This window comes from Amia ocellicauda, chromosome 14 (assembly GCF_036373705.1).
Source record: "Amia ocellicauda isolate fAmiCal2 chromosome 14, fAmiCal2.hap1, whole genome shotgun sequence".
NCBI lineage: Eukaryota > Metazoa > Chordata > Actinopteri > Amiiformes > Amiidae > Amia > Amia ocellicauda.
In genome coordinates this window covers 5,287,479-5,314,166 of record NC_089863.1, presented here as the reverse complement: position 1 = coordinate 5,314,166, position 26,688 = coordinate 5,287,479, and the positions used below count along the sequence as shown (strand labels likewise).

The window sequence follows — 26,688 nt, the reverse complement described above, 5'->3', positions numbered from 1 at the left end:
GACGCTGACGCTTGTGGTATCCACAGCAATGCCGACGCCAAACAGATGTATACAGTTTGCACATTAATTAGTGCAATTAATCGCCGGCTGTAATTAAGGCTGTTTTCTGGACACAGGGACGATGCGGCGGCCGAGATATTACTCCCCGTACGAGGTGTCGATGCACAACACCCTGGAGGACCTGTGGGTGTCGTATCTGGGCAAAGTTTACGACCTGACGCCCCTCGTACGGGAGCACATGGGTATGTTATTGGCAGCGTCCCGATCCGCAGCGACTGGACCCCCTTTGTGCGGTATTTAAGTCTGGGGTCCCCATCCCTGGTCCTGGACGACCCCCTGCCCTGATGGGTTTTGCTCCAGCCGAGCTCACAATGACTTAATTGATCCCTTAATTGAAGTAACTGCTTAGATTTGACTTTTTCAATGGTGTAATCAAAGTTATTTAATAAGTTCTTTATACAATGCTATACTTAACTTAACCCCCCTACTGTTTCAAATGATTAAAAGGCTCTGATTTGGGAAAGTATTAGTTCAATTAAATGGGAACCGCTGATTAAGTGGCGTGGATGTGAATTGTGTGTACAATTGTGTCTCTCTAAGAAGTACAAATACTGCTAGACATGTATAACTAATCCTTTATTCATTTCACGTTAAATGGTCTATCACAGACCGCTGTACTGTGAAGTGACTCTTAATATTAAAACGTTTTCAATTTAACGTGTATTTTTTATATCAAAACCCTAAAGATAAATAAACAATAAACCAATCGGTAGACTATTACAGAAAAGTTAAGTTCTAGAAGCTTAACTATGGAAGCTTAGTAGCCCTACAGATAAAACATAATTATTGCATTAATACGAGATACTATTGCATTAATACGAGATAAGTTTGCGTCAAGATTCATTTAATTCTGTTGGAGGATCAATAATACTTTACATGTATTCTGGTATAGTGGCAGTGGGTTATACTTGTGCAGTATAACGATATGGACTTGAAAATAAACAATGAAAAAACAACTACAATCTGCATGTTTTAAATGTTTAAATATGCATATTTTGTATAATTTGTAATCCTTACTGTACATAAGCCTACAATGTACTTACCACAAACATTTCAAATAACGCAATATTATATTGTATTAACGCAATCATGATTGCAAAATAACAGAATACTATCTGATATTAATGCAATAATTATTGCGGAAAAGTTCTTCGCAAACTCAGCGGAATGGCGCAATATTATCTCGTATTAACGCAATCATATTTGCATTCTCTGTGATGCTAATAAGCTTCCGCACTTCACTGCAAGTCTAACCTAAAACTGATTGCACCTGCGCTGTGCGACTCTCCTGGCAGGCGACGTCCTTCTCAAGCCCATCATCGAGGCCGCCGGGAAGGACATCAGCCACTGGTTCAACCCCAAGACTAAAGACGTAAGACCAACTCCGACTGGGATTTTGAATTCATTGTACATTACATTACACCAACTTCAGTTTCAGTTCTTGCTTTTTAATTGTTTAACTTATTTTATGTCTGTATTCGTTAGTACATTATTATTCTTGACTAAATCGTTTATTTTTTAACATACATACGTAAGCAAATTCTGACCAGGGCATATAGGCTTTGCTATGACTTTCAGTGGTGCTGTTATCTTATTCCTAATTAAGTGGCCAGACCTGTGTTTGTCAGTTGTGCATTGGGGCAGAAGTGGGGTAAAGTGACCAGCTGGTGTCAGTGTTGGGCAGGGTGAGAAACTGGAGAATTCATACAGAAATTAACCCAAACTTATTGTCAAAAGTGTAGAGTTGAGAACAAGGGCAGTGATGTTCAGACTGTACAATGCACTAGTTAGAGCTCATCTGGATACTGTGGACAGTTCTGGGCTCCACACTTCAAGAAAGATATCGCTGCTCTAGAGGCAGTTCAGAGGAGAGCAACCAGACTTATTCCAGGTCTGAAGGAAAAGTCCTACTGAGAGACTGAGGACCTGAACCTTTTCACCCTGGAACAGAGGAGACTACATGGGGACTTGATCCAAGTCTTCAAAACCATGAAAGGCATGGACCACATCAAACTAGAGGAGCTTCTCCAGATCAGCAGGGACACACGCACCCAGGGACACAAATGGAAATTGGGCTTCAAGGCATTCAGGACAGAAAACAGGAGACACTTCTTCACACAGAGAGGCGTCACAATCTGAACAAACTCCCCAGCGATGTGGTAGAAGCTGAAAGTTTGGGAAAATTTTAAATCAGACTGGATATAAATGAGTTATTAAATGACACCAAACGAGCACGATGGGGCGAATGGCCTCCTCTCGATTGTGAACTTTCTTATGTTCAAATAATTGAAGACACAGAATTCGCCCGGTATGTGTAGAACTCTGTCGCCAGTGGGGCACTGCGATCCAGGCGCCCTGCTCTCTGAATTGGACAAATGCGGGGTTCCTGTTGTGGCACCAAAAACAGCAGACTTATGGTGTTGGTGTCCACCCTCAATGTTATGGCCCTGTTTGTCTTGCTCCTTCCCCAGGTCCGCACCCACGTGGACCCCCTGACCAGCTGCCTGAGGTACTACACCCCGGGGGGGCGCTTCCTGCACGTGCCCCCCTCCTACCCCTGCTCCGACTGGGCCAACCACTTCGGCCGGCCCTGGTGGAGAGACGGCCGCTACGAGGTGGGCGTCCTGTCTGCCAAGACCAGGCACATCCGGGTCATCAACACGCTGACCTCGCAGGAGCAGACGCTGGAGGTGCCGGGGGCGGGGGGGCAGGCTGGGGTCCGAATAATTGCAAAATGGGCTTTCTGGCTGTATGTGCCTCTGTGAGTCTCTGTGAGTCTCTCTGTGTCTCTGTAGGATCTTGTTGGGGTCTCTCTGTGAGTCTCTGTGGGATCTCGTTGGGGTCTCTGTGGTTCTCATTTTCCGTCTCCCTCTCTCTGTGCATCCCGGACTCTCCTCCCTGACTCTCTCTCATTCCCCCAACTGTGCCCGTCTTCTTCTCCGTCTCTCTCTCTCCCTGTCTCTCCAACCCTCTGTCCGTGCCAGCATGCACCGTCTCCCTCTCCCCGGGCCCGTCCTTGACCGTCCCTCCGCGTGTCCATCCAGGTGTGCTCTGAGGAGACCCTGGGGGAGATCCTGCAGCGCTACCTGAGGTACAACGCGCACGCCGCCAGCTACACCTGGAAGCACGAGGGCGCGGCGCTGGACATGGGCCGCACACTGCAGGAGAATGGCCTGGCTGACGAGGATGAGGAGTTCGACCGCCTGCGCCTGGACGGGGACCTGTACACGCCGGCCATCTGCCTGTACTTCAACGACGACCTGACCGAGCTGTGAGGACACCTGTCCCTCCTCCCTCGTCCCTCCATTCCTCACCCCTCTCTGCCTCTGTCTTTCACACAGGCACACAAAACTCTCTCTCTCTCCCTTCTCTTCTCTTCCTGACACTGTGAGTTTGCCATCTGCTCTGACCTCCCAGTCTGCTTTCTCCCTCTCTCTCTCTCTCCCTCCTCCCCCTTCCCTCTCTCTCTTACTCCCTTCCTCCTGTTACTCTTCCTTTGGAGAGATCACCGCTATGTTAATACTGACCTCAGAACAGACATCTCTTTCTGTCACACACACACTCTCTCTCTTGGTCTCTCTCTCGCTTTTCTTCCTTTGCTGCTATTTTAAAACTGACCTCAATACGCACTTCCCCCTCTCTCTCTCTCTCTCCCTGAAGAAACTGCTTGTTTTCAGCCGTGACTGTCCTGAAACAGTCAGTTCTCTCTCTCTCTCACCGAGAAATCCCTGCTGTCTGATCTGTGACCTCGGTGAACACTCTATTCCTCTCTCTCTCTCTCTCTCTCTCTCTCTCTCTCTCTCTCTCTCTCTCTCTTTCCGGTCTGGTGCATCCCTCACTCCCCATCGCCCCCGGTGACTGCTGGAGTGTGCAAATAAAATCCCCAGGTGCTTCAGTTCTCATGCCTGTCGGTCCCTGTCATTGCATGTGCGTGCGTGTGTGTGTGCGTCTGTGCCGCGGCCCCGGTGGGCAGGTCATGTCAGGGTCACCGCCCCCCCGCCGTGCTCCACCGGACCCCCACCGCGCTGACAGACTGCAGACTGCGCTCCTCTCGGCCTGCGTTCATTCAAGGCTAGTGCTCATTCATAAAAGGAACTTTTCCCACGGTTATCTCTGAAGCTTTCCTCGTGGTTGTCATCAAAGTGGGGAATGTGGCAGCAGAGTACTGGGCTTCCACTAGGATTGTTATTGTATTTGTTATAATGATTATTATGTGCAATTATTATTATTTTATTAGTAGTAGTAGTAGTAGTAGTATGAGTGGTAGTAGCAGTGGTTTAGTATAATATAATTATAGCTATAATATGTTTTCATTAATTGTTAGTAGTATATTTAGTAATAGTCACCAGCAAATTGTGATTTATTATTATTATTAATAATATTATTATTAATCATCAATACCTACTACCCTGGGCTCACCTTCACTGATGTGTATGTGGTAATAAAAAAACCCATACTGACATAACGCCTGAAATGCATGAATGAGAGTCTGCCAAGCTGAGGTTCCTGAAACCAGTAATTGCTGCATCAGACGTTTTAAAAAAGAAACCTCCCCCCGACGTCTAGCTTTCACACAGGGCACACGCTCCGTGTTTACTGTGCCTACAGCTGTTCTCACTGTGTTTGAACACAGGCAGGCTCCCAACTGGGTCACCATCAGGTGCCCGGTCGATTCTCATGGCGTGTTGTGGTTTGCGGGTTGTTTGTTTTAACCAGCATCTCAAAGCGCTTTACAACGATGGCGTCTTGTGACCGCGGGCTGCACAGTTCAGTGCAATCACATCTGGACAGCTATCTATAGCGCGGTGCTATACAATAAAGTGACATAAGCGTGTCTAATAATAATCATCATCATCAATTGTATGCTCATGTGTTGAAAAAGAGCTCGTAAGTATATGATCGTTTTTTGTTTTTTTGTGTGGGCTGTGATATTAAGCAGTTCAATTTCAAGCAAGCGCAGTGGCTGTAAACTGGAGCATGGCCGTTACTGATTATCCGCCCCCTCCTCCTCTCTCTCTCTCTCTCTCTCCCTGTTCCTAAATAATTTTTTTATCCTCGGGTGGGGGCCGTTAAAGATATGAAGGGAGGGCGGCCATATTTGTTGGATTTGCATGCCGCCCTGCAATGCGGGGAGCCGGTGCCGCCGCCCGAACAGAAAGGCAGAGCCGGGCACCGGGGCCGGAGCAGCACCGCGCACAGAGCCCGAGCGCCGCCGAATGTGTGCAAGCGCTCAGGATGGATGGAGGGAGAGAGAGAGAGAGAGAGAGAGAGAGAGAGAGAGAGGGAGGGAGGGAGGGCAGAGCGGGGAGGGAGAGAGAGAGAGAGAGAGAGGAGGGGGGGGCGTTTTGAAATAATATAGTCAGCCATTTTTTATGTAAGGGGATTTTTTTTTTTCTTATTGGGGGGGTTGCAAAAAAAAATAAATATAAGGGCGGCCATCTTTGTTTCTCTGCCTGGAGTGTAAAATATTCCAAAACGCCCCCCGTTTTTTTTCCGCTCCCCCACGCCGATTTGAATATTAAATACATCTCCTAATTCTCGCCGAGACTTTCTGGGGTAGCGCTGCCTGCACCGGGCCCGGCCGAGCGGGGGGCGACGGACAGGAGGGAGCCAAAAAAAAAAAAAAAAGGATGGCCTCTCCGGGTCGCAGCGGCGGAGAGGAGGACGACGGCCCGGCGCTGTACTCCGACGGAGGCGGCTTTGAAGAAGACGAGGGAGACGACGAAGAGGACGCGGCGGCGGCGGACGGGGACGCAAGCGACATCTGCTCGCCGGCGGCGCCTGGGGAAACTGCAGCGGCGGCGGCGGCAGGTACGGGACGGGCCGGACGGGCTGGACGCGGGAGCGCCCCGCGGAGGAGACGAGATACTGTTGCAGATGGGGGTGGGGGTGGCGGGAGACACTGAAACTTAGTAGCCGAGCTGCGAACGACGAGCCGCCCGCCGGCGCTACACTGTGTCGGCGCGGTAGAAGTTGTGTAACTTTGACGCGAAAGTAGGGAATGGACTTTGCGTCTTGTCTTTTCTTGTTGGGGGGGGGGGGGGGTATTTATTTTACACCCCCCACCCACTACAACCTCCCTATATTTCCTCCTGCCAGAGCCCCCACTTCTGCACACCACAACAGTGCGATCCCTGTGCGGACCCCCCCCGCACAGCAGCAGTAGTGACCGTGTCCACACGTGTCTGAGTGTTTGTGTTGGGACAGTGTGATTGAATGACACCGCGACCCTTAACCCCACTTAACACACCAGGTGCTGGGGTTGGGCTTTCGTTAATATTGCAGACACGGACACATGCAAAAAAATAAAGGTGTGTGTGTGTGTGGGAGGGGGGGGTTTACAACTTACACCCCCCCGTCTGTAATAAAATCGCACTTGCATGTGTTGAACTTCACAAAGTGGCTCTTCTGCACGCCGGATATTGAGTGGGGGGGTCTGTACACATTATTATTCAGATGGCGGGTTTATTGTATGTCGGGGAATGTTCTAGATTCATGTTCACATGAGCTGACAATCACACCTAAAACCACTGATTCAAACAAATACTAAATAACATCACAGGTATTAACGGGTCGCTGCTTTGACACAAAATAGGGACTCTGATTGCATTTCTCACCCAGATTGATAACGCTCTTGCTACGCATGCATTATTATTATAATTATTAATGCCATTCTTATTATGCATGTGCATCATTTATTGCAGGTCTCCGCTCATGCATATGCACGTGTAAATAAACATGTTTCCACAACGAGAATAATGTGTTTACATCGATGCAGAAGCGGCTTTCAGCCGAGTCCTCTCCTCCTCCAGCGCCACCGCACTTCTCTCTCTCTCTCTCTCTCTCTCTCTCCAAAGCAAAATAAACAAACGCACGACTTCCTGTCTCGCAGCGACGCAAGCCGTGTCCCCCCTGTAACCCCGGCGGCCGCGGCCAGCTGGGACCGTGTCGGGTCATCCCGCAGGTGGCGGATCGACACACGACACGGGGCCCGTCCGTGGGCGTCACTTGGCTCACGGCCTTCCGAGCCCCGGTCCTCGATTAGACCCTCGCCCCGGTGGCGGCGCTCTGAACTCGGCGCGTCAGACGGGCTCCATCTCCCCCCTCCCCCTTTATAGGTCGGCGCCGGTCAAAAGACTAGACACTACAGAAGGGGGTTGGAGTTTGTTTTGAAGAAGTGTGGCAGACTCGGGGGTTGCGCCAGAAAAGTTGGCTCGGGAATTTGAAAACGAAAAGGGCTTTTTTCCTCTCTCTTTCTTTTATCTACCGCCGGTTTATCCGTCCATCTCCCCCGCTCCCCGCTCTGCTCAGCCGTGCAGGAAGTCTGTGAACCGCGGCGTGTGAATGACTGCATCCTGTCACAGCACGGAGAGTGTGAATCTGACGTTGTCTGATGCATTCAATAAATAAATAAATACATAAATAAAAGGCTGCATTTGAAGCGGATGAGCGAGTCTGCGGGGGTCTCTCTCTCTCTCTCTCTCTCTCTCTCTCTCTCTCTCCAGTGTTGCCAGATCCATAAAAAACCTGGAGCAATACATTGCAATAATATGCAAATAGGCACAATACTGTGACTGGTTCTAAAGACAGATAATGTGTAAACGTGGCCGAAAGTATCCGTACTTCACAATTTTCTCTGAACTAAGTATTTGCTATCCACCATTCTTTATTTCACATTCGATAGTTCAGAAACTTTGCTTTTGATTTATGACGTAACATATTACTTGAAATAGTAAAACAAATGAAAATGGCACGGACAAAAATATTGGGACCCTTAACCTAATATTTAATTGCAAAGCCTTTAGAGACAATAACTGCAATCAAGCGCGGTCTGTAGCTCTGCATGATGTTTCTCCACTTCTCCACTGGTGGTTTGGCCCACTCTTCTGGAGCAAACCGCTCCAGTTCTCTCAGGTTTGGTGGGGGCATTTTCCCAACTGTGAGTTACAGCTCTTTCCACAGATGTTCAATGGGATTTAGATCAGGACTCATAGAAGACCACTTCCGAATGGTCCAATGTTTTCTTCTCATCCATTCTTGGGTGATTTTTGAGGTGTGTTTCATTATCCTGCTGGAGGACCCATGATCTGCGACTGAGACATAGCTTTCTGACTCTGGGCTGTACGTTTAGCTCCAAAATGCCTTGATAGTCTTCTGATTTCATCGTGCCCTGCACAGATTCACAAAACTGTTGCACCTTGAGCTTGAACGTTGGCTTGGATCTGTTTTGAGGTTTTCTTTGGTTCTTTCTCCACCATTCGAACAATCCTTCTCTTCATTCTTGGGTCAATTTTCCTCTTGCGGCCACGTCCAGGGATGTTAGCTTCAGTCCCATGGGCCTTAAACTTCTTTATAATATTGGCAACAGTGCTCACAGGAACATCAAGCTCTTTAGAGGTGGTCTCGTAAGACCATGCTTGGCTATTACCTTCTTTCTAACCTCCTCAGACAACTCTCTGGTTCTCCTTCTCTTTTCCATGTTCAGTGTGATACACACAGTGACACAAAACAGCAGAGTGAGTACTGGCTGAATGAGTTATAATGCAACTGAAGACACCTGTGATACTAATTAAAAGAGAATGGTTTCATATAACTTTGAAAGGGTATCAATAATATTGTCCAGGCCATTTTAGAATGGCTTTATAGAATAAGCAAGAATTCAGTTCTTTCACAGCTTTTTTGGTTTGTTCCACAGCAAACCAAAGACATGCATGTATGGATGACAAAATATCTTTTAATTTAAACACTTTTCAGGGCGAATTGTGCATTATCTGAATAAAATGCAAGGGTACCAATACTTTCGTACACGTCTGAATTTTTTAAATGGCATTAAGCTTGGGGTTTAAACTGCAAACAGCCCTTGTAAGATTTGTATGATAAGTAGTCAGTGATGAAAGATGCTTTTCTGCCATATTTGTAAAGATAAAGCTTGGAAGGTAAAATTATTATAAATTAATAAACTAGAAAAACCTAATAGAATCCTACTTATCTCTAGAAATACCTCTGTAAGAACTAAAATCCTCTAAATCTAGATGGAAATCTATGCTATAGTCCACACAGCTCCAGTCCGGGCCCTGTGCTATAGTCCACACAGCTCCAGTCCGGGCCCTGTACTATAGTCCACACAGCACCGGCTCCAGTCTGGGCCCTGTATAATAGTCCACACAGCTCCAGTCCGGGCCCTGTACTATAGTCCACACAGCTCCAGTCCGGGCCCTGTGCTATAGTCCACACAGCGCCGGCTCCAGTCCGGGCCCTGTGCTATAGTCCACACGGCTCCAGTCCGGGCCCTGTACTATAGTCCACACAGCTCCAGTCCGGGCCCTGTGCTATAGTCCACACGGCTCCAGTCCGGGCCCTGTACTATAGTCCACACAGCTCCAGTCCGGGCCCTGTACAATAGTCCTCACAGCTCCAGTCCGGGCCCTGTACTACAGTCCACACACTGAGTGACCTCTTGTCTGCCTTCTCTGCAGAGGAGCACGAGGGAGCGGGGGAGCCGTCGGATGTGGAAGTAGGGGTGAAGAAGAAGAAGAGAGGGCCCAAGAAGAAGAAGGAGCCCAAGGAGTCCAAGACAGCCAAGCCCCGGAAACGCAAGAAGCCCGTAAGTGCGCCTCAGTCTTTCCTGGATGCCCCGGGTCTGGCGGTCCTGCTCCTCAAGAACCAGACTGATATTGACTGTGCATTGACATCTGTGATGTTCCTCCCTCTCCCTCCTTCTCCTTTTCCCTGTCCCTGCTTACTTCTCTTTCTCTGCTTCTTCGCTGTACTTCCCTCTCCTTTCCCTTCTTTCTCCCTTTCCCTCTCCCTCTGCTTTTTCTCCCTTTCTCTCTCCCCCTCCATCCCCTTCTGTCTCCTTCAATCCTCCCCTTCTCTTCTTCCTTTCTCTTCCTCTTTGCCTTCCTCATTGTCTCTTTCCCCCTCTCCCTCCTTATCTCTTTCCCCTCTCTCTCTCTCCTAATTTTCCTCCTTCTCCCTCTCTATCCCCCTCTCCTTCCTTCCCTCCTTTCTCCCTTTCCCAATCTCTCCTAATCTTCCACCTTCTCCCTCTCTTTCCCTCTCTCCTTCTCCCATTCCCGCCCTTCTCTCTTCCTTCCCCCTCTCTCACTCTCGCTTAATCTTACTCCTCCTCCCTCTCTTCCCCCCATCTCTCTCTCAGGACAGTGGGGCAGAGGGGGAGTCGGACAGGGAGTATGCGGAGAACTCGGACAGCGGGGCCAGCGAGTACACCGCCAGTGGCAAGAAGAAGAGAAAGAAGCACAAGGAGAAGAAGGAGAAGAAAACCAAGCGGAAGAAGAAAGAGAACGAGGACAGCAACCATGAGGAGGCCGCAAAGGTCAGGGCAGGGTCGCTGCTCTCCCATTGGCCAAGACCCGGTTTCCCTGCTTTGTGATTGGCTTGCTTGAAGCTTGTGTCCCTTTGTTACCTGGCTGTTGCGATTGGCTGCCCGAGGGTATGTCGCAGTGTTACCTGCTTTGTGATTGGCTGGTTGAGTGTATGCCTTTTTCCTAGCTTGCATGTGATTGGCTGTCCCCTTTTTGTATGTGATTTCTCATTGGGTTATGGTGTTTAGTTTTTGTTTTTGGTCTCGCTTCCTCCTCTGTCATTGGCTCCTCTGAATGTTTCTCTTCCCTTCTCTGTTTCTCCCTCCCTTCCCTTCACACTATTTCTCTACCCCCTTCTCTGCCTCTCTCTCACCTCCTCCCTTCTCTCCCTTTATTTCTCTGTTACTCAACACCCCTCCCTTTTCTCCAATGCTTTATCCCTTCTTTCCCTGCTCTCTCTCACCTCCTCCCCATCCTCCCTCCCTCTCTCACTCACTCTCTCTTCCCCTCTCTCTCAGCCCGTGGAGCAGAAGTCCTCAGGCCAGCTCCTGCGAGGCTGGGGTCTGGAGGATGTGGAGCATGTCTTCACCGACGAGGATTACCGGACCCTCACCAACTACAAGGCCTTCAGCCAGTTCATGCGGTACGCTCCCCCTCGCCACCTGGGTGTCTGTCTGCCCTGCCTGCCCGCCATTTTGGTTTCCATCTCCCCACTTCCTCATACTGCAAATGAAGATGCTTGTTTGGGCGAACTTGTTTCTTCTCTGTTTTTCTGTGATTCAGTTAACCAATCAACTGCACCAAGTTTCTAACTAAAAAAGGAAGGAAAAGTATTTGCAAAGGTTGTTTTTAAGAACATAAGAAAGTGTCAGATCGAGAGGAGGCCATTCGACCCATCGTGCTCGTTTGGTTTCCATTAATAACTAAGTGATCCAAGGATCCTATCCAGTCTGTTTTTAAATGTTCCCAAATTGTCTCTTCAGCCACATCGCTGGGGAGTTTGTTCAGATTGTGACGCCTCTCTGTGTGAAGAAGTGTCTCCTGTTTTCTGTCTTGAATGCCTTGAAGCCCAATTTCCATTTGTGTCCCCGGGTGCGTGTGTCCCTGCTGATCTGGAAAAGCTCCTCTGGTTTGATGTGGTCGATGCCTTTCATGATTTTGAAGACTTGGATCAAGTCCCCACGTAGTCTCCTCTGTTCCAGGGTGAAAAGGTTCAGTTCCTCAGTCTCTCAGTAGGACATTCCCTTCAGACCTGGAATAAGTCTGGTTGCTCTCCTCTGAACTGCCTCTAGAGCAGCGATATCTTTCTTGAAGTGTGGAGCCCAGAACTGTACTGTACTAGGGGTTTATTTGAGTCTTTTTAATGTGTTTTATGATCTTGTGTATGACTGACTGTACACACCACGCTGTCCACAGGCCCATGATTGCCAAAAAGAACCCCAAGATTCCCATGTCCAAGATGATGACCATCCTGGGGGCCAAGTGGCGCGAGTTCAGCTCCAACAACCCCTTCAAGGGCTCTGCCGCCGCCGTGGCTGCTGCCGCCGCTGCAGCCGCCGCTGCAGTGGCTGAGCAGGTCTCTGCGGCCTCGGCGTCCCCCGAGCATCCGCCTCCGCCTCCCCCCGTGCGCAAGGCCAAGACCAAGGAGGGAAAAGGTACGGCAGCACATCTTAGCAACTGAAATGGTCCGATGAATAGCAAAATCACTGCTTTTGTCCTGATGGGCTTGCCGTACTTATCGTTGCCATGCAGGTTGCTCTTAATAATGCAATTATTGGCACTTCTTTTTGCCCCCTCCCCCAAGGCCCAGGCTATAAGAAACGCAGTAAGAGCCCCCGCATCCCTGAGAAGAAAAAGGCCAAGGCCAAGAAGATGGCCCCCCTGCGCATCAAGTTGGGCACCCTGGGTGGCAAGAGGAAAAAGAGCAGCTCTGTGAGTCTCTCAATGCGACTTGCAGACTCTCTCTCTCTCTCTCTCTCTGACTGGGTCACTACAGTGTGTGTCAGTATATTACAATGTGTGTATGTGTGTGTTAGTACAATACAGTCCAGTGTGTGTGTGTGTGTGTGTGTGTGTGTGTGTCAGAACAGCACAGTCCAGTGTGTGTCATCCCGTCCAGTGCCTCTGTGTCTGTGTGTCTGTGTCAGTCTGATCCAGTCTGATCCAGTCTGGCGCCTCAGTGTGTGTCTGTGCCGTTTCAGAGCGACGAGGCTGAGCCGGACTCGGAGACCTCCAGCGTCCACAGCTCGTCTGTGCGCTCCGACACCTCGGGCCGGGCCAAGAAGGCCAAGCGTGGCCGGCCCAAGAAGAAGAAGAAGAGTAAGCACTCTAAGCACTCTCTCCGTCTCATTCTCTGCAATTCTCTCTCTCCCTCTGTCTCAGTCTCTCCATATCTCTCTATCTCTGTCAGTCTCTCCAGCACTCTCTCTCCACGTCTCTCCCTCTATATCACACACTTTCTGTCTCTTTTGTTCACTTGGTGCTATCCCACTCTCTCTCTCCCTCTCTCTCAGTTGTGGTGGGCGAGGAGGACGCTGAGGGCTACGAGACCGACCACCAGGATTACTGCGAGGTCTGCCAGCAGGGCGGCGAGATCATCCTGTGCGACACCTGCCCCCGGGCCTACCACTTGGTGTGCCTGGAGCCCGAGCTGGAGAGGGCCCCCGAGGGCAAGTGGAGCTGCCCCCACTGCGTGAGTACCTGCTCCCCCAGTGTGAGTGCAACTACCCCCTAGTGCAACTACGCCTAGTCTGAGGAACTGCCACCTAACGAGAGTGGAACTGCCCTCCAAAGTGTGTGAATAATTGCCCCCAATTGTGTGTGTAGCTGCCCTCTAGGGTGAGTAATTGCCCCACAGTGTGTGAGTCTAACTGCTCTTCTCTCTCTGTTCCTCCCTCTCCCTCGGTCTCTCTGCTTCCCTCTTTCTACCTCTCCCTTTCCCCCTTTCCCTCCCTCTACCTCTCCTTCCCTCTCCCTCTGTCTCTCTGCTTCCCTCTCTCCCTGTCTCCATCTCTATCTCCTTCCCTCCCTCTCTCAGGAGAAAGAGGGGATCCAGTGGGAGGCGAAGGAGGACGAGTTCGAGGAGTTCGAGGAGGAGGTGGAGGAGTGCGGGGTGGGCGGCGGCGGCGGCGGGGCCGGTGGGGAGGCGGAGGAGGACGACGACCACATGGAGTTCTGCCGGGTTTGCAAAGATGGCGGAGAGCTCCTCTGCTGCGACTCCTGCCCGTCCTCCTACCACATCCACTGCCTGAACCCGCCCCTGCCCGAGATCCCCAACGGCGAGTGGCTGTGCCCGCGCTGCATGGTGAGCGAGTGGCGGCGGCCTCCCTCGGCCAATCACACGCCGGCACCCTCGCCTTGCTGTCCGATGGCGCTGATGATTCCTGTGTGTCTGTCCCCGCAGTGCCCCCCAATCAAGGGCCGCGTCCAGAAGATCCTGCACTGGCGCTGGGGAGAGCCGCCGCCCCCCGTGCCCGTGCCCCCGCCACCGGACGCCGACCCCCGGGACCCGCCCCCGCCGCCCGCCCTGGGCCGCCCCGAGCGCGAGTTCTTCGTGAAGCTGGCGGGGCAGTCGTACTGGCACTGTACCTGGGTGACTGAGCTGCAGGTGGGATTGAGGGCTGGGGTGGGTGACTGGCATCTCTTCTGTTACTTTCGTTTAACTCCCTGTCTCCCGGTTCCTTCCCCCTCTCTGTCCTGTTCTCTCCCTCTCCTCACTTCTCTTTCCCTGCTTTCTCCCTGTTATCTCTCTCTCTCCTCTCTCCCCTGTTATCTTCTCTATCTCCATTATTTCTATTCTCTCTCTCCCCTGTTCTCTCCTCTTCCTCCATTCTCTGTTCTCTACCTGTTCTCTGTTCTCTCCTCTCTCTCTCTGTTCTCTCTTTCCCTGTTCTCTCTGTTCTCTCCATTTTCTTTCCCTGTTCTCTCCTCTCTCTCTCCATTCTCTCTGTCCCACTGGTCTCCCCCTGTTCTCTCCTCTCTCTCTTTCACACGGTTCTCTCCTCTCTCACTCTCTCTCTCCCGCCCACCGCAGTTGGAGATCTACCATTCGGTGATGTTCCGGAACTACCAGCGGAAGACTGACATGGACGAGCCCCCGGGACTGGAGTACGGCTCAGGGGGGGAGGACGAGGGCAAGACTGCCGGCCGCCGCCCCAAGGACCCCCAGCTGGCCGTGCTGGAGGAGGGGTACCTGCGCTACGGCATCAAGCCTGAGTGGATGATGATCCACCGCATCATCAACCATAGGTCAGGGACCAGGGACAAGAGGTCAGGGGTCAGGGGTCAGGTTAGCGGAAGAGGGCAAAGTGGGGACAGGGGTCACTGTTAGGACAATGTTAATGGTAGAGTAGTAGAGATAATGTATGGGTTAGTGTGTCTGTGTGTGTTGCAGGGTGTTATGTGTGTGTGTTGCAGGGTGTCGTGTGTATGTGTGTGTGTTGCAGGGTGTCGTGTGTGTGTTGCAGGGTGTCGTGTGTGTGTGTGTGTGTGTTGCAGGGTGTCGTGTGTATGTGTGTGTGTTGCAGGGTGTCGTGTGTATGTGTGTGTGTTGCAGGGTGTCGTGTGTGTGTTGCAGGATGTCGTGTGTGTGTTGCAGGGTGTCGTGTGTGTGTGTGTTGCAGGATGTCGTGTGTGTGTTGCAGGGTGTCGTATGTGTGTGTTGCAGGGTGTCGTGTGTATGTGTGTGTGTTGCAGGGTGTCGTGTGTATGTGTGTGTGTTGCAGGGTGTTGTCTGTGTGTGTTGCAGGGTGTCGTGTGTGTGTGTGTGTGTGTTGCAGGGTGTCGTGTGTATGTGTGTGTGTTGCAGGGTGTTGTCTGTGTGTGTTGCAGGGTGTCGTGTGTGTGTGTGTGTGTTGCAGGGTGTCGTGTGTATGTGTGTGTGTTGCAGGGTGTTGTCTGTGTGTGTTGCAGGGTGTCGTGTGTGTGTGTGTGTGTGTTGCAGGGTGTCGTGTGTGTGTGTGTGTGTTGCAGGGTGTCGTGTGTGTGTGTGTTGCAGGGTGTCGTGTGTGTGTGTGTTGCAGGGTGTCGTGTGTATGTGTGTGTGTTGCAGGGTGTCGTGTGTGTTGCAGGGTGTCGTGTGTGTGTTGCAGGGTGTCGTGTGTATGTGTGTGTTGCAGGGTGTCGTGTGTGTGTGTGTGTGTTGCAGGGTGTCGTGTGTGTGTTGCAGGGTGTCGTGTCTGTGTGTGTTGCAGGGTGTCGTGTGTGTGTGTGTGTTGCAGGGTGTCGTGTGTGTGTGTGTGTGTGTGTGTTGCAGGGTGTCGTGTGTGTGTTGCAGGGTGTCGTGTGTGTGTTGCAGGGTGTCGTGTCTGTCTGTGTGTGTTGCAGGGTGTCGTGTGTGTGTGTGTGTTGCAGGGTGTCGTGTGTGTGTGTTTTGCAATGTGTCATGTTGTGTAATGTTGTGTACCGCAGTGTGTGATGTTGTCATGTTGTGCGCTGCAGTGTGGATAAGAAGGGGAATTACCTGTACCTGGTGAAGTGGAGGGACCTGACCTATGACCAGTGCACCTGGGAGATGGATGACCTGGACATCCCAGACTTCCGCGCCCACAAGGCCAACTACTGGAGCCACAGGTGTCTCCCACAGGCTCCTCCCCCACCCCAGTGTCTGTCTCCTCCCCCATCTATATATTACCCCCTCCCATAGGCTCCTGCCCATCTATCTGGCCCCTCCCACCGTCTGCTTCCTCTGTCCCACTGTCTTCTCCTCCATATATCTGTCCTCTCCATATATCTGTCTCCTCACACAGCATTTTTCATCCCTATCTCTGGCTCCTCCCCCACCTCTCTCTCTTTTCCCCACAGTCTGCTTCTGTCTCACACAGTACTGACTCTGTGTGTGTGTGTGTGTGTGTTTCAGGGAGCAGGTGCTGAAGGACGACCCCGAGCGGCCAAGGAAGCTGAAGGGCGGGAAGAAGGACGAGTGCGACTACCCCCCCAGCTCCCCCGTGACCGACGTGAGTGTCCGCTCCCAGCATGCACCACTGCCTGCCCGCCCTCTCTCTCTCTCTCTCTCTCTCTGTGCATCTGTATTAACCCTACTTCCCCCCCACCAGCCTACGGTGAAGTACGAGCTGCAGCCGGACTTCGTGACGGTGACGGGTGGCACGCTGCACTTGTACCAGCTGGAGGGGCTGAACTGGCTGCGCTTCTCCTGGGCGCAGGGCACTGACACCATCCTGGCCGACGAGATGGGCCTGGGCAAGACCATCCAGACCATCGTCTTCCTCTACTCGCTCTTCAAGGAGGTACGGCACGGTGGGCCACACAGCCAGAGCACAGGGGGCCATACAACAAGAGCACAGGGCCACACAGCACAGTGCATTATAGTACAGTTTAATATAAAGCACCTTACAGTAAAGTATAGTACAGTACAGCAAAGTACAGTATAGTACAGTACTGCAATACAATGTATTTTTCTATCAATCCATCCGTGTCCGTCTTTGCACGTTCATATGTGTGCGCGTGTCCGTGTACCAGGGTCACACCAAGGGCCCGTTCCTGGTGAGTGCCCCGCTGTCCACCATCATCAACTGGGAGCGCGAGTTCGAGATGTGGGCGCCGGACTTCTACGTGGTGACCTACACCGGCGACAAGGACAGCCGCGCCGTCATCCGCGAGAACGAGTTCTCCTTCGACGACAGCGCCATCAAGGGTGGCAAGAAGGCTTTCAAGCTGAAGGTGAGGCTGGGGTGGGGGGGTAGGCTCGTGTGTCTGTGTGTGTGTGTGTGTGTGTGTGTGTGTGTGTGTGTGTGTGTGTGTCTGTCTGTCTGTCTGTGTGTGTGTGTTGTAGGTGTTTCTTTACTCAGTGATTGGCACGATTGTATCTGTATGTATTTGTGGGTGTGTCTGTTTTGTGGGTGTTTATTTACATGGTGATTGGTACAATTGTTTGTGTGTGTTTCGTAGGTGTTTATTTACTTGTGTCTGTATTTATTTTGCTGTGTTTCTCCCCCTTGCTGTTCCCCTCCTGGCCAGAGGGAGGCGCCCATCAAGTTCCACGTGCTGCTGACGTCCTATGAGCTGGTGACCATCGACCAGACGGCGCTGCGCTCCATCGACTGGGCCTGCCTGGTGGTGGATGAGGCCCACCGCCTCAAGAACAACCAGTCCAAGGTGAGCGGCGGGGCAGTGGGGCTGTGTGTGTGTGTGTGTGTGTGTGTGTGTGTGTCAGTGACAGTGAGGCTGTGTGTGTGTGTGTGTTAGTGATTCAGTGACAGTGGGGCTGTGTGTGTGTCAGTGTGTCATTGGCTATATTCTGTTAATAATCTGAACAGTTGCTCAATCGGAATACATTCCCCTCCTATAAATACCTGAATCAGACCAATCAGATCGAGCTCCTTTCCGAATGAAATTTCGATCCGAATGAAAGGGGTGGTGCAGACTTTTCATAATACATTCAATAGATGAGTATTAGTCCCTAATAGCCATGTAAACGCTAAAATCCGACTACTTTCTCCATCGGAAACTTGTTCTTTCAGCGCATGTCTGTTCATTTTGCGTCACGCAGTTACATTAAAAAACATGGCGAAAATCGGTCTGCTGCAGAAACTACATTTATGCTATGAAGCTTGAAAGATGTGAAATCGATCGTACTCTCATCCACCGGGGAGGTCTGGGCATCGAGACACTCGTTTGACTCAAATTGGTGCTGCGGTGCTCATTCTTGTTCTCGCCCTCTAGTGTTCAACTCATGCACAAGCAGGATACTTTGTGGAGCCGGTTGAATTTTCAAAAATATTAGGAATACAAGTATTGTGTACAGTGCGCGAAACATGTCAGCACTCCCATGAGCAAGATTGGCATGAGCTTGAGTGTGTGTGTGTGTGTGTGTGTGTCGGTAATCAGTGAGTCATTGACAGTGTGTGTGTGTGTGTGTGTCAGTTTTTCAGGAGACTGAATGACTACAAGATCGACCACAAGCTGCTGCTGACCGGCACCCCCCTGCAGAACAACCTGGAGGAGCTCTTCCATCTGCTCAACTTCCTCACCCCCGACCGCTTCAAGTACGTCCCCACACATACACACACACACACACACAGCAACTTGTGTATCATGCTGACTCCTCTGTGTGTCTTGCTCTGTATGAACTTGCCTCTGCGTGTTCCTGTGCGTGTGCCGTGTCTGTGCGCAGTAACCTGGAGGGCTTCCTGGAGGAGTTTGCGGACATCTCGAAGGAGGACCAGATCAAGAAGCTGCACGACCTGCTGGGGCCCCACATGCTGCGCCGACTGAAGGCCGACGTGTTCAAGAACATGCCGTCCAAGACAGAGCTGATCGTCAGGGTGGAGCTCAGCCCCATGCAGAAGTCAGTATCACACTACACACTATACTACACACCACGCTACACACTGCACTACACCCTACACACTATACTACAGACCACACTACATTGCACTACACGCTGCACACTATATTACACACTGCACTACAGTACAATAAAATACAATAATACTTTATTTTCCACACAAGGTGGAAAATTGTCTTTGATGAAAAACACAACAAAATATGATCCATCCACATATAGATCAATATTACAGTATACATTACACACTGTACTCTGCACTACTCTGTCTACACCACTCTGTACTGCCCTGCGTTACACTGGCCGCTCTCTCTCGCCCCCTGCAGGAAATACTACAAGTACATCCTGACGCGCAACTTCGAGGCGCTCAACTCCAAGGGGGGGGGCAACCAGGTGTCTCTGCTCAACATCATGATGGACCTGAAGAAGTGCTGCAACCACCCCTACCTCTTCCCCGTGGCGTCACTGGTGAGCCCCCGTCCCGCCAGGCAGCCCCCTCGCCTCCGGGCAAAGCAGTTCGGCATTAGCCCGCTGGTCTTCCACAGCAGAGGGTTCTAGAACACCGGGAGATGGGCGTGTCTCGGTAACGGAACGTCCGGGTCTGGTTCTAACATGCGTGTTCCCTCGCATGTTCCGTTACCAGGGGGTTGAGGGAATGTTCCGGAAAACATGCTTATTCAGCAAGTGGGTGGGGCTTGAGCTCCCCTGATTTTAAATGAATGTATTGAAGGATACAGAATAAGATTAGTTAACCATAAAATACATCAAATAAAATGACAATAGAGAGATGCTAAGATACAAACTTATTATAACATGGAATTGGTAATAAAAAATACAACAAATGGGGGGAAGCCAGAAACCCTGCTTCCCTGAATACTTTTTTGAGTTACTGTCAATCTCCCTCACAACACATCCAGTTTCCACACTACTGATTTACTAGATTTGTGATTTACCTTTCCATTTTCCCCCTGGCATAACATTATAAAACATGTTAAATGGCACCAATGTCTCCTAAAATACATGACTTCACAAAATGCCATGTTGTTGTGAAACTGTTAAATTGAAGTGGGACTGGAAGTCAACCTGAGAAGTTGATGCTGAGAACTAACGCTGTCTGTGTCCCTCTCTCCCTGTGTGTGTCTGTGTCCCTCTCTCCCTGTGTGTGTCTGTGTCCCTCTTTCCCTGTGTGTCTGTGTCCCTCCCTGTCCCTCTCTGTGTGTCAGGAGTCCCCGAAGACGGCGAGTGGGGCCTATGAGGGCACAGCGCTGACCAAGGCCTCAGGGAAGGTGCTGCTGCTTCAGAAGATGCTGAAGAAGCTGAAGGAGCAGGGCCACCGTGTGCTCATCTTCTCCCAGGTACGGGAATCAAGGGGCCACAATTAACCGCAGGCTGGGTGGACAGTGACTGGGCTCAATGCAGTGACCTCAGGCTGGGTGGACAGTGACTGGACACTGCTGGCTCTCTCTCCTCAGATGACCAAGATGCTGGACCTGCTGGAGGACTTCCTGGACTTCGAGGGCTACAAGTACGAGCGTATCGACGGTGGCATCACGGGCTCCCTGCGGCAGGAGGCCATCGACCGCTTCAACGGTGCGTCTCTGTGTGCGTCTGTCTCGGTCTGTCTTTCTGTTTCTCTCTGTGTGTCTTGTGTGTGTGTGTGTGTGTGTGTCTCTCTCTCTGAGTATTAACCCTTATATCTCTCTCTCAGCCCCGGGGGCGCCCCAGTTTTGTTTCCTGCTGTCCACTCGAGCGGGGGGGCTGGGCATCAACCTGGCCACTGCAGACACCGTCATCATCTTCGACTCCGACTGGAACCCGCACAACGACATCCAGGTCAGCCTGTCTGTGTGTCTGTCTATATCTGTCTCTGTCCGTGTGTGTGTGTGTCTGCCTCTGCCTCTTGTGTGTGTCTGCCTGCCTTTGCCTCTGTCTCGTGTGTGTGTGTGTGTCTGCCTGCCTTTGCCTCTGCCTCTCGCTCGTGTGTGTGTCTGCCTCTGCCTCTGTCTCTTGTGTGTGTGTCTGCCTCTGCCTCTCTCTTGTGTGTGTGTGTGTGTGTGTGTCTGCCTCTGCCTCTCTCTTGTGTGTGTGTGTGTGTGTCTGCCTCTGCCTCTCTCTTGTGTGTGTGTGTGTGTCTGCCTCTGCCTCTCTCTCATGTGTGTGTCTGCCTCTGCCTCTCTTGTGTGTGTGTGTGTCTGTCTGCCACTGCCTCTCTCTTGTGTCTGCCTGCCTGCCTCTGTTTGTTTGTTTGTTTGTTTGTTTGTTTGTTTGTTTGTTTGTGTGTGTGTGGCTGTCTCTCTGTTTGTCTGTGTGTCTTTGTCTGTCTGTCTGTGTTGCGCCCCTCCCTCCCTCTCCATCCACTCATAGACGTGTCGGTGTCTCTATCTTCTCTGTCTCTGTCTCCGTGTCTCTGTCTGTCTGTCCGTCCATATCAGGCGTTCAGCCGGGCGCACCGCATCGGCCAGGCCAACAAGGTGATGATCTACCGCTTTGTGACCCGGGCCTCCGTGGAGGAGCGCATCACCCAGGTGGCCAAGCGCAAAATGATGCTCACCCACCTGGTGGTGCGGCCCGGCCTGGGCTCCAAGGCCGGCTCCATGTCCAAGCAGGAGCTGGACGACATCCTGAAGTTCGGCACCGAGGAGCTGTTCAAGGATGAGATCGAGGGTGAGGAGGGGGAGGGAGGCGGAGAGAGAGGGGGAGTGGAGGGAGAGGAGAGGAGGGGACAGGGGAGGAAAGGGTGCGGGATCAAGAAGAAGGAGAGAGGGAGAGAGAGAGGTGAGGGGGAGGGTGTGGGAGAGGGAGATTGAGGGGTATGGAGAAGAGAGAGAGAAGGGGCAGGGAGAGATGAGGTGAGGGAGAGGAGATGGGAGGGAGTGAGGGAGGAGAGATGGAGGGGGAGGGAGTGAATAAGAGAAAGGGAGAGTGATTTAAGAGGGTAGATGGAGGGGGATGGAGTGGAAAAGAGGGAGAGAGTCAGGGAGGGGAGATGGAGGGGGAGGGAGTGGAAAAGAGAGAGGTAGGGAGTGAGTGAGCGGAGATGGAGGGGAAGTGGATAAGGGTGAGGGATGGTGGTGGAGGAATGGAGAGACTGACGGAAGGAGACCGAGCCAAATCGGACCGGGGGGAGGGGCCTGTCTCCATCCTCCAATCGGCTCACGCCCTCCTTCTCCGCCCCCCTACCCCTCCTGGCAGCCGGCGACAACAAGGACGAAGACGGCAGCGTCATCCACTACGACAGCGCGGCCATCGAGCGCCTGCTGGACCGCAGCCAGGACGACACGGATGACACGGACATGCAGAACATGAACGAGTACCTGAGCTCCTTCAAGGTGGCGCAGTACGTGGTGCGCGAGGAGGACAAGGTGAGGGGGACGGGTCCCGGAGGTCCGGCCGCCGCAGGGGACGGGGGACAACCGGGCGTCAAGTGGGCTGCACTTCATCTGAATGTGTTGCTTCCGCCTCCACCTCCTCTGTGTCTGTGTTGTGTGTAGATCGAGGAGATCGAGAGGGAGATCATCAAGCAGGAGGAGAACGTAGACCCGGACTACTGGGAGAAGCTGCTCCGGCACCACTACGAGCAGCAGCAGGAGGACCTGGCCCGCAACCTGGGCAAGGGCAAGAGGATCCGCAAGCAGGTCAACTACAACGACGCCGCCCAGGAGGACCAAGGTACGGGACAGCGCGTTGTCCTGTGATGTCCTCTGCTGTGGTGCAGTGTGCCGTACCGCTGTAGTGCACTGTACCACATGGTATTCTGGTTTATCACACTGTCCTGTACCATTGTGTTGCACTGTAGTGTCCCGTACTGCACCGTGGAGTGGACTTACCTGTACTGTTGTTTGAGGAGGAGAAAACTTGAGACAATAGTTATATATGAGTGAGTGAATGAGAGTGAGTGTGAGAGATTTTTTGTGAGTTAGAGTGAGAGGGATTGAGGGAGAGAGTGAGTGAGTGTGAGTGAATGAGAGTGTGGGTGTGAGAGTTTGTGTGAGTGTGAGAGAGTGAGTGAGTTAGTGTGAGAGTGTGTGTGTGTGTGTGTGTGTGTGTGTGTGTATATATGTTGCAGGATCGGGGGCACAGCCTCCTGCCCTGCCTGCTGTTGTTGCCCTGCTCAGCGCAGTGCCGCCGGTGGGCCTGGCCTATTGACTGTGCACTATGTGCTGTTTCAGATTGGCATGATGGTATTTCAGATAACCAATCGGAGTACTCCGTGGGCTCCGAGGAGGAGGACGAGGACTTCGATGAGAGGCCCGAGGGTAAGAGGCCTCCTATTGGGTAGGGCTCCGGCAGCGGCCTCTCCGATTGGCCGATTTGCCCGTCCCACCCTCAATTAAATTCCAGTTGCTTTTTTGGCATGTCAAAGAATTTACAGCAGGAGATACAAATGATCAGTATAAGAACATAAGAGAGTTTACAAACGAGAGGAGGCCATTTGCCCCATCCTATCCAGTCTATTTTTAAATGTTCCCAAATTGTCGCTTCAGCCACATCACTGGGGAGTTTGTTCCAGATTGTGACGATTCTGTGTGAAGAAGTGTCTCCTGTTTTCTGTCTTGAAATAGCAACAGGAAAAATAATGATGTAGGGGGGGACTAAACAAAACAAGCAAACACAATAGATACAGAATGATACAAGCATATATAACACATGAACAGAGAGCCATAGAATGGATTTGAATTTAACCGATTTTATCAGAACTGGTTTGAAGTCACCTGAGCTGGTTGTTTTTAAACTGATATGTAATCTCTCTCTCTCTCTCTCTATATATCTGCCTGGGGTCAAAGGTCGCCGCCAGTCGCGCCGGCAGCTCCGCAATGAAAAGGACAAGCCGCTCCCACCCCTGCTGGCCAGAGTGGGGGGCAACATCGAGGTAATTACCCCCGCTGCCCTTACACTCTGCACAGTGTGTCCCGAAAAGCACGGTTTCCTGCAGCCTCTATAGCAACACAGGACGTGGACGGAGTGAGTCTGCATGGCCAGGTGATGACAGCCTTACTCAGATGAGTTCCCACCCCCTGTCCCCCAACCATCCCCCCAACCGCCCTGACCCAGGGACGGCCGTGTGTTTTCCTGGAGGGGGTGTCCCGAGATCCCGGCCCCTCTCCCTCATCCGCACGGACAGGCAACTCTGAGGGCAGCTAAGTACGCGAGCGGGGGCCTCGGGAATGTGGCGTCCCCCCCTGCCACCCTGCCCCTCAGTACAGTCCCCTTCCTCCCCTCCTCCCTTCATCCCCAGACCGTGAATTTCTCAAGGCAAATCTGATGGCACCGGGCTTGGCAACAGCAGAGACTCACATACTGCAGAGGGTTTTAAGAGGGCTTCTGTCTCTCTCCTCTCCACCTCTCTCCCTCTCTCTTCCTCTCCCTTCCTCTGCGCATGTCTGTTTACTGGTGCCTCCTTCCCCCAGGTGCTTGGCTTCAACACCCGCCAGCGCAAGGCCTTCCTGAACGCGGTGATGCGCTGGGGCATGCCCGCCCAGGACGCCTTCTCCTGCCAGTGGCTGGTCAGGGACCTGCGGGGCAAGAGCGAGAAGGAGTTCAAGTGAGTGAGCCATCCACCCACAGTCTGGTCAGAGGGACTGATAGACTGATGGACCTGATAGACTGGTAGACAACCTCCACCCCCACTCTGGGACAGCTGGGTGTTGATCATGTGTTAATCTCTCCACTCTCCCTCTCTATCCCTTTCTCTCTCTCTCACCTCTTCATCTCGCTCAACCTCTCTGGTCGCTCTCTCTGGTCCCTTTTTTCCGGTCCCTCTTTTCCAATCCCTTCTTTGGTCCCTCTCTCGGTCCCTCTTTCTGGTCCCTCTCTTGGTCCCTTTCTCTGGTCCCTCTTTTCCCATCCCTTTTCCGGTGCCTTTCTCTGGTCCCTCTTTTCTGGTACCTTTCTCTGGTCCCTCTTTTCCCATCCCTTTTCCGGTGCCTTTCTCTGGTCCCTCTTTTCTGGTACCTTTCTCTGGTCCCTCTTTTCCCATCCCTTTTCCGGTACCTTTCTCTGGTCCCTCTTTTCCGGTACCTTTCTCTGGTCCCTCTTTTCCGGTCCCTTTCTCTGGTCCCTATTTCTGGTCCTTTTCTCTGGTCCCTCTTTTCCGGTCCCTCTTTCTGGTCCCTCTCTCTCTGTCCAGGGCCTATGTGTCCCTGTTCATGCGGCACCTGTGCGAGCCGGTGGCCGACGGCTCGGAGACATTTGCCGATGGGGTGCCGCGGGAGGGGCTGTGCCGCCAGCCGGTGCTGACGCGCATCGGGGTCATGTCTCTGGTCAAGAAGAAGGTGAGGAGGAGTCTGGGGTCTGGTGGGGTAGGGGGGCACTACTACACTTGCTAAGGCTTTCCTTAAGGTTGGGGCCACCAAGCTGGCTGAATCGAGTGTGGATTCGCAGGGGCCTCGCTTGACATTCTGGGGTTGTCCAGGGCTGGGGTTCAGGCTGATGTTTGGGCCTACAATGGGACAGGACAGTGAGGTGCGTCTGTGTGTGTGTCTGTGCAGGTGCAGGAGTTCGAGCACATTAATGGGCGCTGGAGCCTGCCGGAGCTGCGGCCCTCCCTGGTGGGGTGCGAGTCGTCCTCCCCGCCCCCCCCCACCAAGATGACCACGCCCTCGGCCACCCCCACGGCCACGCCCGACCCCAGCTGCACCAACACACCCTGCACCTCCAAACCGGGTACCTGTTCCCTACTGCACACTGTCCACACACTCTACTGCCAGTGTACTTACACGCACTCTACACACACTCTACTGCCAGTGTACTTACTCAAAATGTATTATGTTTATTACCATGCTTCTGACTGGCCCCCTCTCCCTGGCAGCTACCCCGGCGCCGGCGGAGAAGAGCGAAAAGAATGGCAAGGAGGGAGACAAGGAGGAGGCCGAGAGCCAGCCGGAGCGAGAGAAGGAGAAGGACGGGGAGAAAGAGAGGGAGGACCCGTGCCGAGACAGTACGGACACCGTGGTGAGGCTCTGTGTGCGCTGGTCAAATGCGTCCCCTGTACACTTCCCTTTTGTGTTGTTTTGATTCAGACATCATGCTTGCTCATACTCCGTGCGGTCAACCCGTGTCATCTCCTCTAGCCTCCGATAGCGGCGGAGGACGGCTCCCAGGCTCCACCCCCCGGCGAGAAACATGATACCGAGGACCGGGGGTCCGAAGAGGAGGCACGCAGAGACACGCCTCCTGACCCATCGGAGGCCCCGCCCCCCACAAAGGACAAGAAGCTGGAGGAGGGCGGAGAGCCGGAGAGCTCGGCAGACGTTGCCCCGCCCACTCCCGGCACAGCGCCACCCTCTGTCAAGGAGGAGAGACCAGGTACGGCAACGCGACCAAAGAGCGAAAGCCCTCACTGTGTGGTAGAGGGAGGGGGGCGCAGAAAGGTAACAGCCCTGTTGTCGTTGGCCAGATGCAGACAAGGCGGAGGATGAGAAAAGCGAGGAGGGGAGGGGCGGCACGGGAACAGCGGACGCCCAGGACGGGATGGAGACGCAGGCCTCAGAGGTCAAGAAAGGTACCTGTTTGTCCCTCTGTCTGTATAATTGTGCCTTTCTCTCTCTCCATCTCTCTCGCTCTCAAAATCTCTCTCTCCCCCTTCCCCCATCTCTCAAACACTCTGTCTCTCTTTCTCTGTCTTTGACTCTCACTTTCTCTCTCTCAAACTCTCTCTCTCTTTCCGCAGAGGAAGTGAAAGTGGAGAAGGATGCCGGGAAAGATTCCAAGGGGCCGAAGGAGGATGTCGCGAAAGGCAACGGGCGGAGCGAGCGGCCGCGATTCATGTTCAACATCGCCGACGGCGGCTTCACCGGTAACGTGTGATTGCCTGTGTCTGGTCTGTGTGTGTGTGTCTGTACATCTTGCTCTGTGTCTTAAGAAAGTTTACAATCGAGAGGAGGCCATTCGCCCCTTCGTGCTCGTTTGGTGTCCATTAATAACGAAGTGATCCAAGGATCCTATCCAGTCTGTTTTTGAATGTTCCCAAATTGTCTCTTCAGCCACATCGCTGGGGAGTTT

At 52.4% G+C, this 26,688-nt stretch overlaps 2 protein-coding genes across 9 annotated transcripts in view; both read left to right on the top strand.

Moving 5' to 3' along the window:
• The first annotated feature begins 7 nt into the window (after nt 1–7).
• On the top strand, nt 8–3,958 carry cyb5d1 (cytochrome b5 domain containing 1). Of its 2 annotated transcripts, none has more exons than XM_066722629.1 (4): nt 8–242; nt 1,356–1,432; nt 2,532–2,675; nt 3,105–3,958. In XM_066722629.1, the coding sequence occupies exons 1-4, from the start codon at nt 122–124 to the stop codon at nt 3,333–3,335; spliced, it is 573 nt and encodes a 190-aa protein (XP_066578726.1). In that variant the 5' UTR covers nt 8–121; the 3' UTR covers nt 3,336–3,958. The 2 variants fall into 2 exon arrangements, with proteins under 2 accessions (XP_066578726.1, XP_066578725.1); XM_066722628.1 differs by having other exon boundaries at nt 2,532–2,750.
• Nucleotides 3,959–5,398: 1,440 nt separating this feature from the next.
• The window catches only part of chd3 (chromodomain helicase DNA binding protein 3), a 33,078-nt gene continuing 11,788 nt past the window's right edge, over nt 5,399–26,688 (top strand). For 4 of the 7 annotated variants that reach the window (XM_066722550.1, XM_066722549.1, XM_066722544.1 and 1 more), the window contains exons 1-34: nt 5,399–5,871; nt 9,537–9,664; nt 10,220–10,396; nt 10,904–11,028; nt 11,802–12,040; nt 12,190–12,317; nt 12,587–12,704; nt 12,899–13,098; nt 13,423–13,689; nt 13,789–13,992; nt 14,419–14,633; nt 15,825–15,956; nt 16,243–16,339; nt 16,439–16,630; nt 16,863–17,063; nt 17,361–17,498; nt 18,267–18,388; nt 18,517–18,690; nt 19,014–19,155; nt 19,911–20,042; nt 20,160–20,277; nt 20,396–20,520; nt 21,120–21,351; nt 21,880–22,049; nt 22,179–22,356; nt 22,857–22,943; nt 23,472–23,557; nt 24,096–24,229; nt 24,815–24,959; nt 25,176–25,350; nt 25,496–25,638; nt 25,758–25,992; nt 26,084–26,188; nt 26,357–26,482. In XM_066722550.1, the coding sequence (XP_066578647.1) occupies nt 5,691–5,871; nt 9,537–9,664; nt 10,220–10,396; nt 10,904–11,028; nt 11,802–12,040; nt 12,190–12,317; nt 12,587–12,704; nt 12,899–13,098; nt 13,423–13,689; nt 13,789–13,992; nt 14,419–14,633; nt 15,825–15,956; nt 16,243–16,339; nt 16,439–16,630; nt 16,863–17,063; nt 17,361–17,498; nt 18,267–18,388; nt 18,517–18,690; nt 19,014–19,155; nt 19,911–20,042; nt 20,160–20,277; nt 20,396–20,520; nt 21,120–21,351; nt 21,880–22,049; nt 22,179–22,356; nt 22,857–22,943; nt 23,472–23,557; nt 24,096–24,229; nt 24,815–24,959; nt 25,176–25,350; nt 25,496–25,638; nt 25,758–25,992; nt 26,084–26,188; nt 26,357–26,482 (5,371 nt within the window). In that variant the 5' untranslated portion in view covers nt 5,399–5,690. The remainder of the gene's footprint in view (nt 5,872–9,536; nt 9,665–10,219; nt 10,397–10,903; nt 11,029–11,801; nt 12,041–12,189; nt 12,318–12,586; nt 12,705–12,898; nt 13,099–13,422; nt 13,690–13,788; nt 13,993–14,418; nt 14,634–15,824; nt 15,957–16,242; nt 16,340–16,438; nt 16,631–16,862; nt 17,064–17,360; nt 17,499–18,266; nt 18,389–18,516; nt 18,691–19,013; nt 19,156–19,910; nt 20,043–20,159; nt 20,278–20,395; nt 20,521–21,119; nt 21,352–21,879; nt 22,050–22,178; nt 22,357–22,856; nt 22,944–23,471; nt 23,558–24,095; nt 24,230–24,814; nt 24,960–25,175; nt 25,351–25,495; nt 25,639–25,757; nt 25,993–26,083; nt 26,189–26,356; nt 26,483–26,688) is intronic. The other 3 variants (XM_066722547.1, XM_066722545.1, XM_066722546.1) reach the window with 3 other exon arrangements.

Coding starts and splice junctions, on each gene's coding strand:
- cyb5d1 (XM_066722628.1), top strand. CDS start 122: ATGCGGCGGCCGAGATATTACTCCCCGTACGAGGTGTCGATGCACAAC. Junction 243..1,355: donor CCTCGTACGGGAGCACATGG/GTATGTTATTGG, acceptor CTCTCCTGGCAG/GCGACGTCCTTCTCAAGCCC. Junction 2,751..3,104: donor CGCAGGAGCAGACGCTGGAG/GTGCCGGGGGCG, acceptor GTGTCCATCCAG/GTGTGCTCTGAGGAGACCCT.